Source organism: Carassius gibelio, chromosome B10, assembly GCF_023724105.1.
Source record: "Carassius gibelio isolate Cgi1373 ecotype wild population from Czech Republic chromosome B10, carGib1.2-hapl.c, whole genome shotgun sequence".
NCBI classification, from domain to species: domain Eukaryota; kingdom Metazoa; phylum Chordata; class Actinopteri; order Cypriniformes; family Cyprinidae; genus Carassius; species Carassius gibelio.
In genome coordinates, this window is record NC_068405.1 from 9,576,320 (window position 1) to 9,591,557 (window position 15,238).

Below are 15,238 nucleotides of genomic sequence, written 5' to 3' on the forward strand. Positions count from 1 at the left end.
AAGATGTCCAAATGAATTCTTAGCAATGCATATTACTAATCAAAAATTACGTTTTGATATATTTATGGTAGGAAATGTACAAAATATCTTCATGGAACATGATCTTTACTTAATATCCCAATGATTTTTGACATAAAAAAAAAATTATCATTTTGACCCATACAATGTATTTTTGGCTATTGCTTCAAATATACCCCAGGGACTGGACTTGTGCTCCAGGGTCATTTGTGTATGTATATGTATATTTATATTGATATATAATATTTATTCCTTATATTGATATTTATTCCATAGATTGATTTTAAATATATTATATTAGTAATTGTATTAAATTGATAAATATTTTAGGGTTAATGTTTTTAATTATTATATTTTAAATAAATCTGTAAAAATGATTTTATCTATTATTTATTTTTAAAACAAATGTATTTTATTTTTGCCCACATCCTTGTTGATATTAAAATATTTGCCTACATTAAAACATATTTTGTGTACAGACTACACTGTACATTAATGTTTATTGTCATCTTTTGTAATAAATCTCTCTGTGTCTTTCTCGTTGTCCTCAGCCATGCGTCTTGATGAATAATGTCCAGCAGCTGCGTGTCCAGCTTGAGAAGATGTTTGAGTCTATGGGTGCCAAACAGGTAGGAGAGCAGCAGGGGAAGGTGACCTTCCTTAAGCAAAGTCATTTGTCCTCTCCTCATTTGTCTGGGACATCAGAGGACATCAGCGGCCTGTTGTCTCTCTGCATATTAAGAGAACTCTCCCTGTTGTATCCAGATGGGCTCGATGCAGTGTGGTTGTTTTATCATTTATATATGTCGATGATTTGCTTGCAGGATATAAATAATTTTACATCCTGGATTTCAGCAGGATATAAATAAAGCGTTCTAGTCAGGGGTTCCACAACTGATTTTTACTTAGATAATTTCTTTATGACTTTAGGCGTTTTGGCTGATGTTAAAGCAGTATTTGTGTCTTTTCTCCTCAGACTGCCACCGAGGAAGCCAGGGTATGACTAGAATTTAAATCTCTTTAGATGATAGGAAAAGTAGAGCAGTTTTTGAGTTATATTTGAGATTTTTTCATAGACGACATGATTGCAGACTCTAAAAATACTGTATATAAAGCAAGTGATTAACATTATTTTTTTAAAATAAAGTTGGATGCAGTAGTGGACCTTAAGGAAGAGGAGGAGGAGGTGGGTACACAGTGTCCCAAAATACACACACTGTATCTATAAAGTATGTGTGTTCCTAAAGAAACGCCATGGACCCTGATGCTCTGAGAGATACTTATTATTACACTTTCTTCTGTGATTAATCAGGTTATCGAGGAAAATGTGAAAGATGGCGAGGTGGGTAAAAGTAGGCTCTGCTCTGGCCATTCAACGTAACTCTAATCTAGTGAAAGCACATAGAATTAAAAAGTAGCTGCTTGTGTTGTGCAGTATATTATAGAATTAATGCTTGATTAGAACCCAGGTGATTTTGAATTAGTTCGGTTCTATTTATTCGGGGAGGATGAGAGATTGTGCTGTGTGTGTGTGTGTGTGTGTGTGTGTGTGTGTGAGAGAGTTGAGCCATTAGTTGAGTCCGTGTCTCAGGGTGATTAGTAAAGGATTAGTGAAGTCTTACGTGCGTTTCTGTGCATGAGACAATGACATCGGATTCTCCACATTGCTGATCTGTTTATTTTCCATTTACTTGATATTGTATTATTTTCTTAGATTTGTTGGACAGCAGGACAGATAAATCCCAGTCTCGCATACAGGTTGTTGTAGTTGATTAAATGTTGTCTTTTAAAAACTAGTTGGATGATTTTTTGTAATTGACAATTTGGAGTTTACATCATTTATGTTCAAAAACTGAATATTTCCGAAAAGGGATGTTGTAGGTATTTTTATTTATTTTATTTTTTTACTTAAAAACAAGAAAAATGTATTAGGATTAGGGGTTTTAGTATTACTGCATGTTATGAAAAATAGATAGTGTAAGATGTAAAGTGTAGAAGGTATAAAAAAACAAGTGAATTTAAAAAGAAACATTTATGTAAAATTGTCTTTACCTCATTGGAAAATTGAAAGTTTTAAATATATATTCACTCACCTTTATTAGAAAACGTACATCTGTATTTGTAGAAAACAAATACAAAAATAAAACATGAATTAATTTTTTTTAATTATAACCTTTTAACATTTCCTCAGGATGAAAGTCTTAGTATATTATGTACTTCTCAAAAACATTCAGCAGGTTTTAATAGTTTTTTATGCACTGGAAAACTCGTAAGCTAGATAACAAATTACTTGGATTACTATAGGTGCTTCTAAAGGAGCTTTTCTCATTTGCATCCACATTTCGGGATGCATGTGTCTCAGAAAAAGACCAGAATCAAATGCATCTCCGGTTTACTCTACAAGGAGGTCTGTCGGCCTGATAGCTCCACAGCACACTGGTTAGGAAGGTGCTATAATGGCAGGCTTGTATTTGTATGGTGTCCCACATTAGCTTCAGTCTGACTGTGTGATGTGGCTTCTGTCCCCAGCTGGAAGAGAGTGAGGATGAGGAGGAAGAGTTACAGGAGGTTTGTTATTGGGATCATCCATGCTAGATTCATGCTTGTTGTTTCATCCGTTATTGTCCTTTTAATCCAACAATTTCCCAAGCGCCCCGTTCCAGCCCACAGACTCGCCGCTGTCCCAGTGATCAGCCGTGTCTGAACTGTGTGTGAACTCCCATCCATGCCTCAGCCCCTTTAACACCGGCTCACTGTGACCTTCATCTCGTGTCTGTGATTTATAGGGGAATTTATTACATTCAGGAGAAAACTTCACTTCATGCCCTCCACAAATCTCAGACCCATAACAGACAGTCAGTGTACAGACTACATTTCAAATCAATAAAGGCTGAACAAATAATAGCCAGGGTTATACTGTATGCTAGCTCTTATGTAATTTGGGGTCACTAAGATTTTTTTATTTCTTTTTTTAAGAATAATATCTTTATGCAGCAAAGATGCATGAAATTAATCAAGTGACAGTAAAGGCATCAATGCGTTACAAAAGATTTCAAATAATGTTGTTCTTTTGAACTTTCTACGAATCCCAAAAAATCCTGAGAAAAATAGCATTGTTGTTACCAGAAAAATATTAATCAGCACAGCATTGATAATAATAAGAAATGTTTCATAAGCGCCAAATCAGTATATAAGTGTGATTTCTGAAGGATCACTGTTACGCTGAAGACTGGAGTAATGATACTGAAAATTCAGCTTTGCATCACAGGAATAAATTACTTTTTACCATATAGAAAATTATACATTTCAAATATAAATTTTATATATATATATAGTAATAACATTAATGTTTTACTGTTGTTTTTTTATTAAATAAATGCATTGGAGAATAAAAGGCTTCTTTCTAAAACATGGTTGGTTTAAAAGTGGTAGTTTATATAAAAAAAAATTTATACACTGAGCAAAATTATAAACTCAACACTTTTGTTTTTGAGCTGAACTCAAAGATCCAACACTTTTTTCTATGTACACAAAAGGCCTATTTCTCTCAAATCTTGTTCACAAATCTGTCTAAATCTGTGTTAGTGAGCACTTCTCCTTTGCTGAGATAATCCGTCCACCTCACAGGTGTGGCATATCAAGATTGTGATGAGCATGATTATTTCACAGGTGTGTCTTAGGCTGGCCACCATAAAAGGCCACTCTAAAATGTGCAGTTTTATCACACAGCACAATGCCACAGATGTCGCAAGTTTTGAGGGAGCATGCAATTGTCATGCTGACTGCAGAAATGTCCACCAGAGCTGTTCCCGTGAATTGAATGTTCATTTCTCTACCATAAGCCATCTCCAAAAGCCTTTCAGAGAATTTGGCAGTACATCTAACTGGCCTCACAACTGCAGACCAGATGTAATCACACCAGCCCAGCATCTTCATCTCCAAGATCGTCTGAGACCAGTCACACGGACAGCTGCTGCAACAATCGGTTTGCATAACCAAAGAATATCTGCACAAACTGTCAGAAACCATCTCAGGTTATGGTATGGGCAGGCGTATGTTATAGACAACGAACACAGGTGCATTTTATTGATGACCTTTTGAATGCACAGAGATACCATGATGAGATCCTGAGGCCTATTGTTGTGCCATTCTTCCACGACCATCACCTCATGTTGCAGCATGATAATGCATATTTATTCACATAGTTAAGAAATATCACAAGAGCAATAGTGGAATATCACATGAGTGCAAATGTGGTTCATTTCTTAATCCACGTTTTAAACTAATTTGGTGAACCATTTGGCGAGTTGAACCATTGGCCATAGTCGCTTTGAAGTGTTGGCTTTGAAGTGGTGCTGCACAGACCGATCGGTGAATGATATCAAAATACCGCGAGAGCAATTCAAAAGCACAAGGAGCCATCTGCTCTCTAAGCTCTTGTGGTTCTTTGATGTCACACTGTCGGTCTGATGGTGATAACACACCATTCATAAAGAACCCTTTACTTCACTCCTGAATGAATCAGCCATTTGAACGAATCAAATGAATGAATAAATGACTTAATCCTTAAGACATTTACCACCACCTACTGGCAGTTTTATATCATTTCATAAAAGAAACAATTCAATATTTTCATAGTAATAATAATAAAATAAATTATTAAAATTATAGTTCTGTCATCATTTACACACATGGTCCAATATAATACATTTTATCAAACAAAATGTTTCTTGCTGAACCTACTTTTTGTAATTTTTTTTGATGCTTTGCACAACAATGACTTTAAATGATCTTTTCTCCAAATCTGATGTGCGATTTAATTCGATTAATTAATCGCCACATCATGTAATTAATTCGATTAAAAAATGTAATCACTTACAGGCCCTAATCTGTACACAATTCCTGGAAGCTGAAAACATCCTAGTTCTTGCATGGCCACCATATAGACCGGACGTCACCCATTGATCATGTTTGGGATGATCTGGATCACGTATACAACAGTGTGTTCCAGTTCCTGACAATTTCCAGCAACTTCACACAGCTATTGAAGAGGAGTGGACCAACATCTACAGGCCACAATCAACAACCTGATCAACCTGATCAAGAAAGAGATTATTGCACTGCCTGAGGCAAATGGTGGTCACACCAGATACCGACTGGTTTTCAGACCCCCTCGGATCCCCCAATACAGTAAAACTGCACATTTTACAGTGGGCTTTTATTGTGGCCACCCTAAGGCACACCTGTACACAAAATCATGCTGTCTAATCAGCATCTTAATATGCCACACCTGTGAGGTGGATGGAGAAGTGCTCACTAACACAGATTTAGACAGATTTTGTGTACATACAGCTCATTAAAAATGGGGGCAAAAACAAAAGTGTTGTTTATAATTTTGTTCAGTGTATGTTAATCTAAAAACTATGTATTTATTGTTTGAACTGTAAACCCCATCTAAAAATATAAAAATAAACCAATATTTAGTTTAACATCATGTGGTGAACTAAACCGTTTTCTCACTAGATGAAAAAAATAAATTCTATTCTATTCTGTACCCCGTTCATAGAAAGTCCCTTTTGGAGTGCCATCTTTTCATTTTAATATTCACTCTTTTTAACCATCACTGTAGTGTTGCACAGTTTTACTGTACATTTTTTTGAATGATTGACACACAAAAACAGATTTTGATAGATTTTTTCCCCCTCAACCCTGCACATAGATGGACATCTCAGAGGACAAGGTGTGTATCGAGTCCCTTGAGTCAGAGAGTGATTAATTTGTCCCTGAATTAAATTTTTAGCATATTACACATTCAGATATTCATCTTGTTTTACACTTGGTTCATAATTCTACCCCGTTTCATTATATCTATGAAAAGCCTCAGAAAGCAGACAGGGAGCAGAAGGTGAGACTCAGACTTGTTTCTCACTCACAAGTCGTTTGATATCTGTTCAATCAGTCCCTTTGATAGATCCAGGTTGTGTCTCAGCCTTCCTATTGGTCCAGAAATCAAGAAAAATAAATCTCGATTTCATTGAAAGAATGAGAGATTGTTCATTAGCATGTCCAAATGTTGAACTTGAACTTGTGACTGGTTGATTGTGGTTGGTACTTTGGGCCAATAGGATGGTCGTAATCAAATGACCCTGACTTTTATTCCATACGATTGGGGAACATGAAAGCAGTAGTATTGCATCTGCAGTAAACACTTCCTAGATATTATAAACCACAAGTATTCCCTAGTATACCAGAATAACTAAATCCATAGCTCCTCCTACCCTCAGTCCTGCTCATAAGTCTGGTTATATTTATTGGGTTGTGACATGATTGTTGAAATGACTAAAAGTGAAACATCCCTTTACTTTGCTCTTTCTGAAGGTGGCGGTCAGCAGGAACCAGGTAGGTTACACAGTACATGTGTGTTTGAGAGCTCATAAACCATTCACTTATACAGCAGAGGGCTCCAGTTCGCTCTTTCTTCATTTTTTCCCTTCTCCTCTCACTGGGACTCTGTGAATTTTACAGGCTCTTTGGCCCCATCACTGTTTTTTCACCCACTCTGACCTGTTATACCATCACATCGGTGTTATGAAGATGGTGTTTGTGCATCGGGTGGCGTGATGTTTATTGAAGTGATGGACAGCTGAACTGATCAGAGCTGTTTGTGTGTCTTTGTGCAGTTGGACACAGAGGCCAGTGACCTCCTGAACGATCTCCAGGTCAAGCTGAACAACGTCTTGGATGAGCTGAGCAGCACCTTTGGAAACACGTCAGTGTTCATAGATCATATACATATGGGTTAATCACATAAAAATGTACATATTATAAAACCCAAAACAACTAATTCAGAAAATATATGTTACATAAAGGAAATTAAGTCTTCTTTTTTGACATTTCTTTCATGAGAATTAAGCATATTTCCCCAATTTCTTTAACATTTCTCCCAATTTCTTTAAAAAAATGATTAGTTTTAATTTTCACCTAATTTCTTTTTTTTACTGTTACTGTTTTTACTGTGAGTTTTTTCTTTAAAAATTCTGTAAAAAATTTAGTCTATAATTGTCTATTTCTTCTGCCGTCTTTAATTTATACTAAGTATATTAAATTAATATAAATGCAATGTATTCAGAATAAATTAAAGGTAGCAAAAAAAACCTGATAACATTTAGTTAGTTAATTTCAATATTTATAAAGTTTACAGTAATTACTTCACAGTTTATTTTGGGTTATATTAATGATAATTGCGAGGAATGTCAGCTTAGTGAACATTTTAATTATTGCATTATTCTCATTACTGTAATAAAGTGTTTGTATTGTGACAAAACATACTGATGTAAATGCTTAAGAAATGAGTAAGCATAATATAATTTGCATTATAATTATTATTCATGTTTATTATAATTAAGAGAATCAGAGAGGATGCTTAATTGTCATGAAAACAAAAACACGATAAAGAAATCTCAGTTAGACGAACAGGCTTTATTTTCTTCATACAAATTCCTTGACCGGTTTCATTAGACTCATCCACTTTTGCGATTAAGTTAAACGTATGTACAGTAGGTCATCATTCTATACTCTAGCTTTCTTGCTCTTGAAATGAATGTAGGCTGTAGTCTGGCTGGCATCATATCTCAAGATCTCTGTTGCGTAAAGATCAAACTCTCATTCATTTCACACTTTTGCACAACTCTTCTTACATCAGTCTAGCATGTTTCTTCTCATCACTGAACTCGGATGTTCCTCTGTAGTTTCCAGAGCCGCATTGATGACTGCATGCGTCAGATGGCCAGCCTGCTGTACCAGATCAAGGGTCCCGTGAACGCCAACACACGCAACCAGGTGGAGGCCGACTCTGACAACATGCTGCGGCCACTGATGGACTTCCTGGATGCACAGTGAGCCGATCTCTCCTCACCTGTACAGAAACCATTATTGCTGTACCTGAAGCCTGTCCTGATTTGTGTGTATGTTTGCGAGCAGTCTGATGCTGTTTGCCTCGGTGTGTGAGAAAACCGTGCTGAAGCGAGTGCTGAAGGAGCTGTGGAGAATTGTGATGAACAGTCTTGAGAAGACCATCATCCTTCCCCAGGGCAATGACACCTTTGTAAGACCTGTATGACTGGATGGATGTCATTTTTCCCAGACAAAACTGTTTAAGATGCTTTGACTTTTTATTATTTAGTTCCTTACAATGGTATTTGACCCCTAAATACTTAATTTTAAGAGCAAATGAGTCTGGTAATTTTAAAAAAATGCATTTGCCTGGAACCTTTTAAATGTTTCCTGTTTCAAGTCTTTAATGTGTTTTCATTGATGATCTCCTAATGTTTATACTTTAACATGTAACATCCATATGTAAAGATTTCTTTGCCCACTCTCTAACGCTGTAACGTTTGATCTCTTCCTGGCAGGGAATGATCTTTTCAGCAGCTAAAGAACTGGGTCAGCTCTCCAAACTCAAGGTACCGCTTCAGGCTTGTTTAATCCAGACGATGATCTTTAAATCAGCTCAGAGCTCAGCAAGAGAATAGAAAAGCCTCGGTTTAAATGCTATCTACATGTTTCTGTACCATCACATGCTTAAAACTGTTTGCTTGTAAACAGAATATCCAATCAAACCTTTGGCCTGAATTTCTCTGTATTTCTAACACCACTTTTTCTTGTGATTGTGATTTGTATATGCAGCTTGTGACTTTATATCTCACAGTTGCAACCTTATTTCTTATAATTTCAACTTTTGTTCTCTTAATAAACGTATCTTATTTTTTATTTTTATTAGTTCATTCTTATAATTGATTATTTTTTTAATAATTCGTTCCCTCATTTTAAGTGAACTGTGCACTCAATGAAATAAATCATTACTAAATTTTGTGCTCAATATAATATTTTCCCCTTATTTTAAGTAAATCTTGCACTCTTAATAATAATTTGTTTCCTAATTTTAAGTAAATCCTGCGCTCAATGCAATAATTTGACCCCTCTTTTTAATTGTGCGCAAAAAATAATGATTCATGCCCTCATTTTTAGTAGATCGTGTGCATGACAGCAAATGTAACGAATCATCATTTTGTGCACTGGATTTACTTTATAAATTAGTAAATGGTGCGCACTATATGTATATATCTATATTTATTTTTTTTTGCTGCATGAGATGTTCAGAGCTCTGTAGAAAAAAGTTTCCATGGTTTTCTGGTGTCAGAAATAAATGTATACTAGCACCACTACTCAAATCATTGAGTGCATTTATTCAGTCATGTATTTAGTATTGACATACTCCCGTGGCTAAACCATCTGATTTTGATTTGATTAGTATCAGAGGTCATTTAATCTCGTATGGGTTTTTGATGTTACTTGGCTCTGTAGGATCACATGTCTGGTGAAGCTAAAAGCTTGACGCCCAAGCAGTGTGCGGTCATGGATGTGGCCCTTGATACCATAAAGGTATAAATGACATTTTCTTTACACGTTCATGTTGTTTCATAGGAGTGGTGTGTACACATCTAATATTTGATTATTTGCTATCCACTGCAGCAATACTTCCACGCTGGAGGAAATGGTCTGAAGAAGGCCTTTCTGGAGAAGAGTCCTGAGCTGTCCTCGCTGAGACATGCACTGTCCCTCTATACGCAGACCACCGACACACTTATCAAGACGTTTGTCACTACTCAGCATGCTCAAGGTGACACATCCACTCCCATTTAGTCATCATTTACTCCTTATGCTGTTGTGATCCTGTATGACTTTCTTTTTACTGTGGAACATAAAATATAATTTTTCATATCTTTATTTCATATTGTGGGATCTTTTAGAGATGAGTTTGTAAAACAGTACACTAGGTGGCAGTATTGAGCTGTGGATTCATTAGTGTATTCTTTTGTACTGAAACTTTCTCTTCTTCAAACTGTATCTGTCTGTAACTTCTTGTCTACTGTCCATGGTTCTCTGCTGTCGTTGTTACTGTTCTGTCTTGTTTTTAACGCTTTGCTATTGAACTTTCTCTTCCAATGCTTTTCTGCTTCTGTCTCTGCCTCAAGTGCATAATGGGAAGGGTATGAGGATAACATCTAGTGAGAAAATACAGCCGTCTAGGGGTAGGTCACCACAGACTCCCTGAGACCCAAGTACCCTCTCACGAATAATCACAGCCCCCTCTCCAGATGTGTTTTGGCTGTGAGCCCGGAGTTGCTACTTGCTTTTTTTTTTTTAAAGGTTGTATTAGTGGTATTTTCATTCTAGAGAGCATTTGATTGGACAAAAATGTTGACATGTCCTCAAGTGCAGAATGACATGTCAAAATGTCTGTTGTCCTGGAATTTTTTTTTTTTTGAAGCACACTATCATCTAGATGCTAACGTGGACTAAAAGCCACAAATAATTTCACATTTCTTCACCCAATGAGCTCCCACTGTAATGTAGGCTCTGTGTTCCCATCGTCATTGTCATTACTTCCTTTTTTCTGTAAATTTGGACACAAGCCCAGCTAGTACATCTTTCCTTAAGTTTTTCTTAAAAGCTCCACCATGCATGTGAAGACTGTGTTTTACACTATGTGTGTACCATGTGTAAATTTGTGTATCATATTTTGGGGAGTGATTTGATTAGCTAAACCTGTCCTCCTTTAGGAGACATTTTAAGGATGTTCTCATTTGTAACAACAAGATTAAAAAAAATACAGTTTATTTTTTGTTAAATGCAGGGTATTATCTGTGAGGGTTAGGATTGGGCTGTAGTATATAAAAAACCACAAGTAATGTTTGTGTTTGTGTGTGTGTGTGTGTGTGTAGGCTCGGGAGTTGATAAACCAGTAGGGGAAGTGTCCATACAGATCGACCTCTTCACTCACCCGGGCACAGGAGAGCATAAAGTTACAGTTAAAGGTAATTTTAATTGTATTTTTGCCATGTTTAAGCAAGCTTTATCTGTCCCACAGGTGTATTTTCTGATGGCTAAATTACATTTCTTTTTCTAGTTGTGGCTGCTAATGATCTGAAGTGGCAGACGTCTGGGATGTTCCGGCCATTTGTGGAGGTCACCATGATCGGCCCTCATCTCAGCGACAAGAAGCGCAAGTTCACCACCAAATCAAAGAACAACAGCTGGGCGCCCAAATTCAACGAGACCTTCCATTTGTGAGTGCAAATCCTAGCCATTCACCACTAATGAGATTAATGAACAACAGTACATTAAACAATGATGTACGAGGAAACAAATAAGACTACAAAAAAAAAACTCCCTTTCACATTTTTTTTTTAAAGAAAAACTGATCATTGTAAAAATATTTCCAGAACACCAAAATAAAACATTTGAAGGCTGAAAAGGCATTACAGAGTACATGGATGGGTGGATGAACAGTAACTGATCGATGGATTGGGGGATGGATGGACAGATAGATGGGTGGATGGATGGACGGACAGATAGGCAGATTGATGGATGGACAGATAGATGATGAGTGGATGGATGGATAAAAACATAGATGGGTGGTTGGATAGATTAACCAATAAATGGTTGGATGGATGGATGGACAGATGGATGATGGATGAACCGATAGGAAGATCGATGGATGGATGGACAGATAGATAGATGGGTGGTTGGATGGGCGAACAGATGGATGGATAAATGAATAAGAAGATCGACGGATGGATGGGTGGTTGGATTGTTGGGTGGATGGATGGATGAACAAATAAGAAGATCGACGGATGGATGGGTGGTTGGATTGTTGGGTGGATGAACAAATTGGCAGATAGATGGATGGGATGGATGGATGGATGGGTGAACCGATAGACTGATGGGTGAATGGATAAATGAACAGATAGATGGGTGGATGGATGGATTGATGTGTATATATATAAATAGGTGGATGGATGGATGGATGGGTGGACAAATAGGTGGGTGGATGGATGAACAGATGGATAAACCGATGGATGGAAGGTTGGGTGGAATGATATGAATGGGCGGATGGACAGATGAACTGATGGGTGGATGAATTGATGGATGAACAGATACACAGATGGGTGTGTATTGATTATTGCAATTTTAAAAAGAAAACAAAACACTCTAAAATATTATATTATTAAATATGTATTTGCCAATATTGGACATTTCATTGTTCATTTTAGTTTTTAGTCTTTTTTTTCAGACAACATTATATATATTTTAATGTAGATTTTCAAGTATTATGTGTATGAGCAAGAATTTAAATCTGCATTTATTACTGGAAACCGAGAATGACTACTAGTGAATCAAACTTGCACCTTCTCTCTCTCTGTGCAGTATTCTTGGGAACGAGGATGGGCCGGAGTGTTATGAGCTGCAGGTGTGTGTGAAGGACTACTGCTTCGGCCGTGCGGACCGTGTGGTGGGCATCGCCGTCATACAGCTGCGTGATGTCGCACCGAGGGCCAGCTGTGCCTGCTGGTGTCCACTGGGCGCACGGATACACATCGATGACACGGGCCTCACCGTCATGCGCATCCTCTCCCAGCGCTCGGGCGATGAGGTGGCCAAAGAGTTTGTGAAACTCAAGTCTGAGACACGCTCGGCCGAGGAGGGGAGGTGAGGACGTTCCTACAGCAGAAGACAATCTCAGACTAGACAAGGATTGGCTGGATGTCAACACTGTCACCTTTTTTGTGTCCACACCAATGTTTTTGCTGCCCACTGACACCCACAGAGAAGGCCATGTGACATGTTTTATATGTGTTAGTTTTAGCAATGGATGAGGCGGTGTGGGGTCAACTAGAAGAAAAGACTGAAAACAATATTTTTTCTTCGTATATTGATATACGTCCAGCCACACATCCAGCCACTAACACACTGGCAAAAGACTAGTTAGGGTAGATACCAGTAGTGAGGGATAGACAAACAGTCCTAAGTTGTATCGTGCCAAAATTTAGTCTAATTTCGTTTGTTGTCCATTGGATATTTTTTTCGATTATTCATATGGGTGAATCTCATGAAAACATTTAGCTCAAAAATTAAATGTACAATTAAATTAATATACAATATAATTAAATATTACAAGAAATATAATTCAAAGAAGAAATTATTACATTAAATTAATAAAATAAGAATTTCAATATTACATTTATAATATATATATATTTTTTTTTATTGTACTTTTGGAATTATTTTCTTGACTAAGTTAATTTCCTTCTGAAACTCTCGTATTTATTTATTAATTGTTTTACTTATAATTGCAATGGTGATTTTTTTTTTTTTAAGCAAGTAAATAAAATAAAATGTAATTGCTTTTATATGAAAGGACTGTGCTTTTATATGAATATGACACTTTGATAAATAAAAAAATAGAAATAAATAATATCATAAAAATAATATAAATCAAATAAATGTATTTTACAATGGAAATAATCTTAAATTATTAAAAATAGAGTAAATAGACTTTTTTATTTTGGAGATCAACTTTGACCCAGACATTTTTTTATGAAATGCATCCATTTTCAGTGTTGTGATAAATTGTAATCATTGCAAAAAGTAAAACCAGACATGTCTATCCCTCACAAAAATGTTTTCAAGAAAAAAATGGTGTCAATTCCTGACTTCAGGTCCTTTGACATCCAACCAGTAGATGGCGCTGTGAGTGTACTGGCTCATTATTTTGATAGAATAGAAATTCCACATCCATTCGTGCACACTTTCTCTGTAAACACCTCTTTTGTAATGTGTTTATTGCCTTATTTTGTTGATGCTGTGAATGTGTCAAGTTGAAATGTAATGATTATGATTGTTATGAACATTGCGGATCTAGAGGCAGTGTTTGTATGCTATGGGCCAGATCTCATTCACTTAGTGTTGTGGAGTGATTTTAATATAGAGAGATGTTAAATACATTTCCCTCCGTTTCCGAGTCGGCGCTCAACGTGATACATCCGTCAGCCGAAAGTGTGCCTTTCTTACAGGCTTTGTGACCGCTCAGATGATGCATGACCTGTTTGCACCTCAGCCCACTGATCTTCTGCCTCTTATGGTCACCATTCAATTCAAAAGCGAGCGGTACTTCGGCCATCCTCTTTGACCAGTAGGTGGCAGCAATAATCTCGAGTTCACATTAACACCCACACCAAAAGACAATGCAGCATCATCAGACAGTATTGAAGCTAAAATGTGTGAATGCTTTAATGGAGTGTTGTGTAATATTTTTCAATACTTAATGTCGTGGAAAGAAAGCGCTGAAAAATCAGCATCAGCTGGGGGGAGAAAATACAAACGTAAACAAATATCAGATCAAGCTTAAATGTGATCACTGATCAATAATAGATAAGTCGATTTTTAAACATTTTTTTTCCAAAGCGGCCTTATTTGTTCTAATATTTTCTGTTTAAAAGATTTTAACTTCATTTTTTTTCCTTTTAGGTAAAAAATTAGTCTTTTTTTCTGTGAGGTCTTGTTGTTATTCCGTTTCTTTATTTTGAAAGACTGACTGATTTATTTTTTTTAGTTGTTCATTTTGAAGAATTGCATACTGTTGTGCTTTGTTTTCCCAGAAACTACTGCAAAAGAAAAAAAGGAAAACTACAGTAACACTAGATTTGTCCCCTCATTTGTCAATCCAAATTTCAATGTATAAATATTGTATTTTTCACAAAACACTGCCGATATGTAAATGTATGTTGATATTGCCAATCGTTATTGTGACTGTTGAACCTGTTATTTATTTTCACTTCTAACTCTGTGTCACTTTATATACTGTTACCGTTGTTTAGGCCAGCAGTGTTTGGACTGTATTTTAGGAGGGAAAGGTCGCTCTTTGTAATGTACACGTTCCTCGTGCCAACTTGTGGAAGTTCTCACTTTATTTTGAAACAATTCTGACAATTAATACTGGCATGTACGGGACTTTACTCAGTTTTACGGAGTTTACTCACATTTTTGAAGTTATATTGGTATTGTACACGGTCACTGACAAGGAAAAATGTGTTATTAAAATGTATGTGTGCACACTCCAACAAATAAATTTATACATAAAGTAACTTAAACTAATGTTTTAAGCTGGTTTGATGTCATTTTGTAAAGAAAAAAACTATTTGTATTAGGAGAATTTCACTGAAACTTTCGCTCTGAAATTTGATTTCAAGCTTAATTAACTACGCACAGACCTTCTGCATGATTGAGAAGACTTAACAATATAGCACACGACCAATATGAACTGCTTTTATAGTGCTTTTTGCCTTTACTTCAGCATCTGTCTCCATTCACCTGCATT

At 36.4% G+C, this 15,238-nt stretch overlaps 1 protein-coding gene across 3 annotated transcripts in view; it reads left to right on the plus strand.

The window, feature by feature from the left end:
• Positions 1-15,015, plus strand: part of LOC127966700 (protein unc-13 homolog B) — an 86,287-nt gene extending 71,272 nt beyond the window's left edge. Inside the window, exons 30-42 of one of the 3 annotated variants that reach the window (XM_052567882.1) lie at positions 570-647; positions 2,548-2,586; positions 6,397-6,417; positions 6,699-6,787; positions 7,767-7,913; positions 7,999-8,122; positions 8,430-8,480; positions 9,382-9,459; positions 9,550-9,697; positions 10,053-10,109; positions 10,803-10,895; positions 10,988-11,147; positions 12,289-15,015. In XM_052567882.1, the coding sequence (XP_052423842.1) occupies positions 570-647; positions 2,548-2,586; positions 6,397-6,417; positions 6,699-6,787; positions 7,767-7,913; positions 7,999-8,122; positions 8,430-8,480; positions 9,382-9,459; positions 9,550-9,697; positions 10,053-10,109; positions 10,803-10,895; positions 10,988-11,147; positions 12,289-12,574 (1,371 nt within the window). In that variant the 3' untranslated portion in view covers positions 12,575-15,015. The remainder of the gene's footprint in view (positions 1-569; positions 648-2,547; positions 2,587-6,396; positions 6,418-6,698; positions 6,788-7,766; positions 7,914-7,998; positions 8,123-8,429; positions 8,481-9,381; positions 9,460-9,549; positions 9,698-10,052; positions 10,110-10,802; positions 10,896-10,987; positions 11,148-12,288) is intronic. The other 2 variants (XM_052567883.1, XM_052567884.1) reach the window with 2 other exon arrangements.
• Positions 15,016-15,238: the final 223 nt, after the last annotated feature.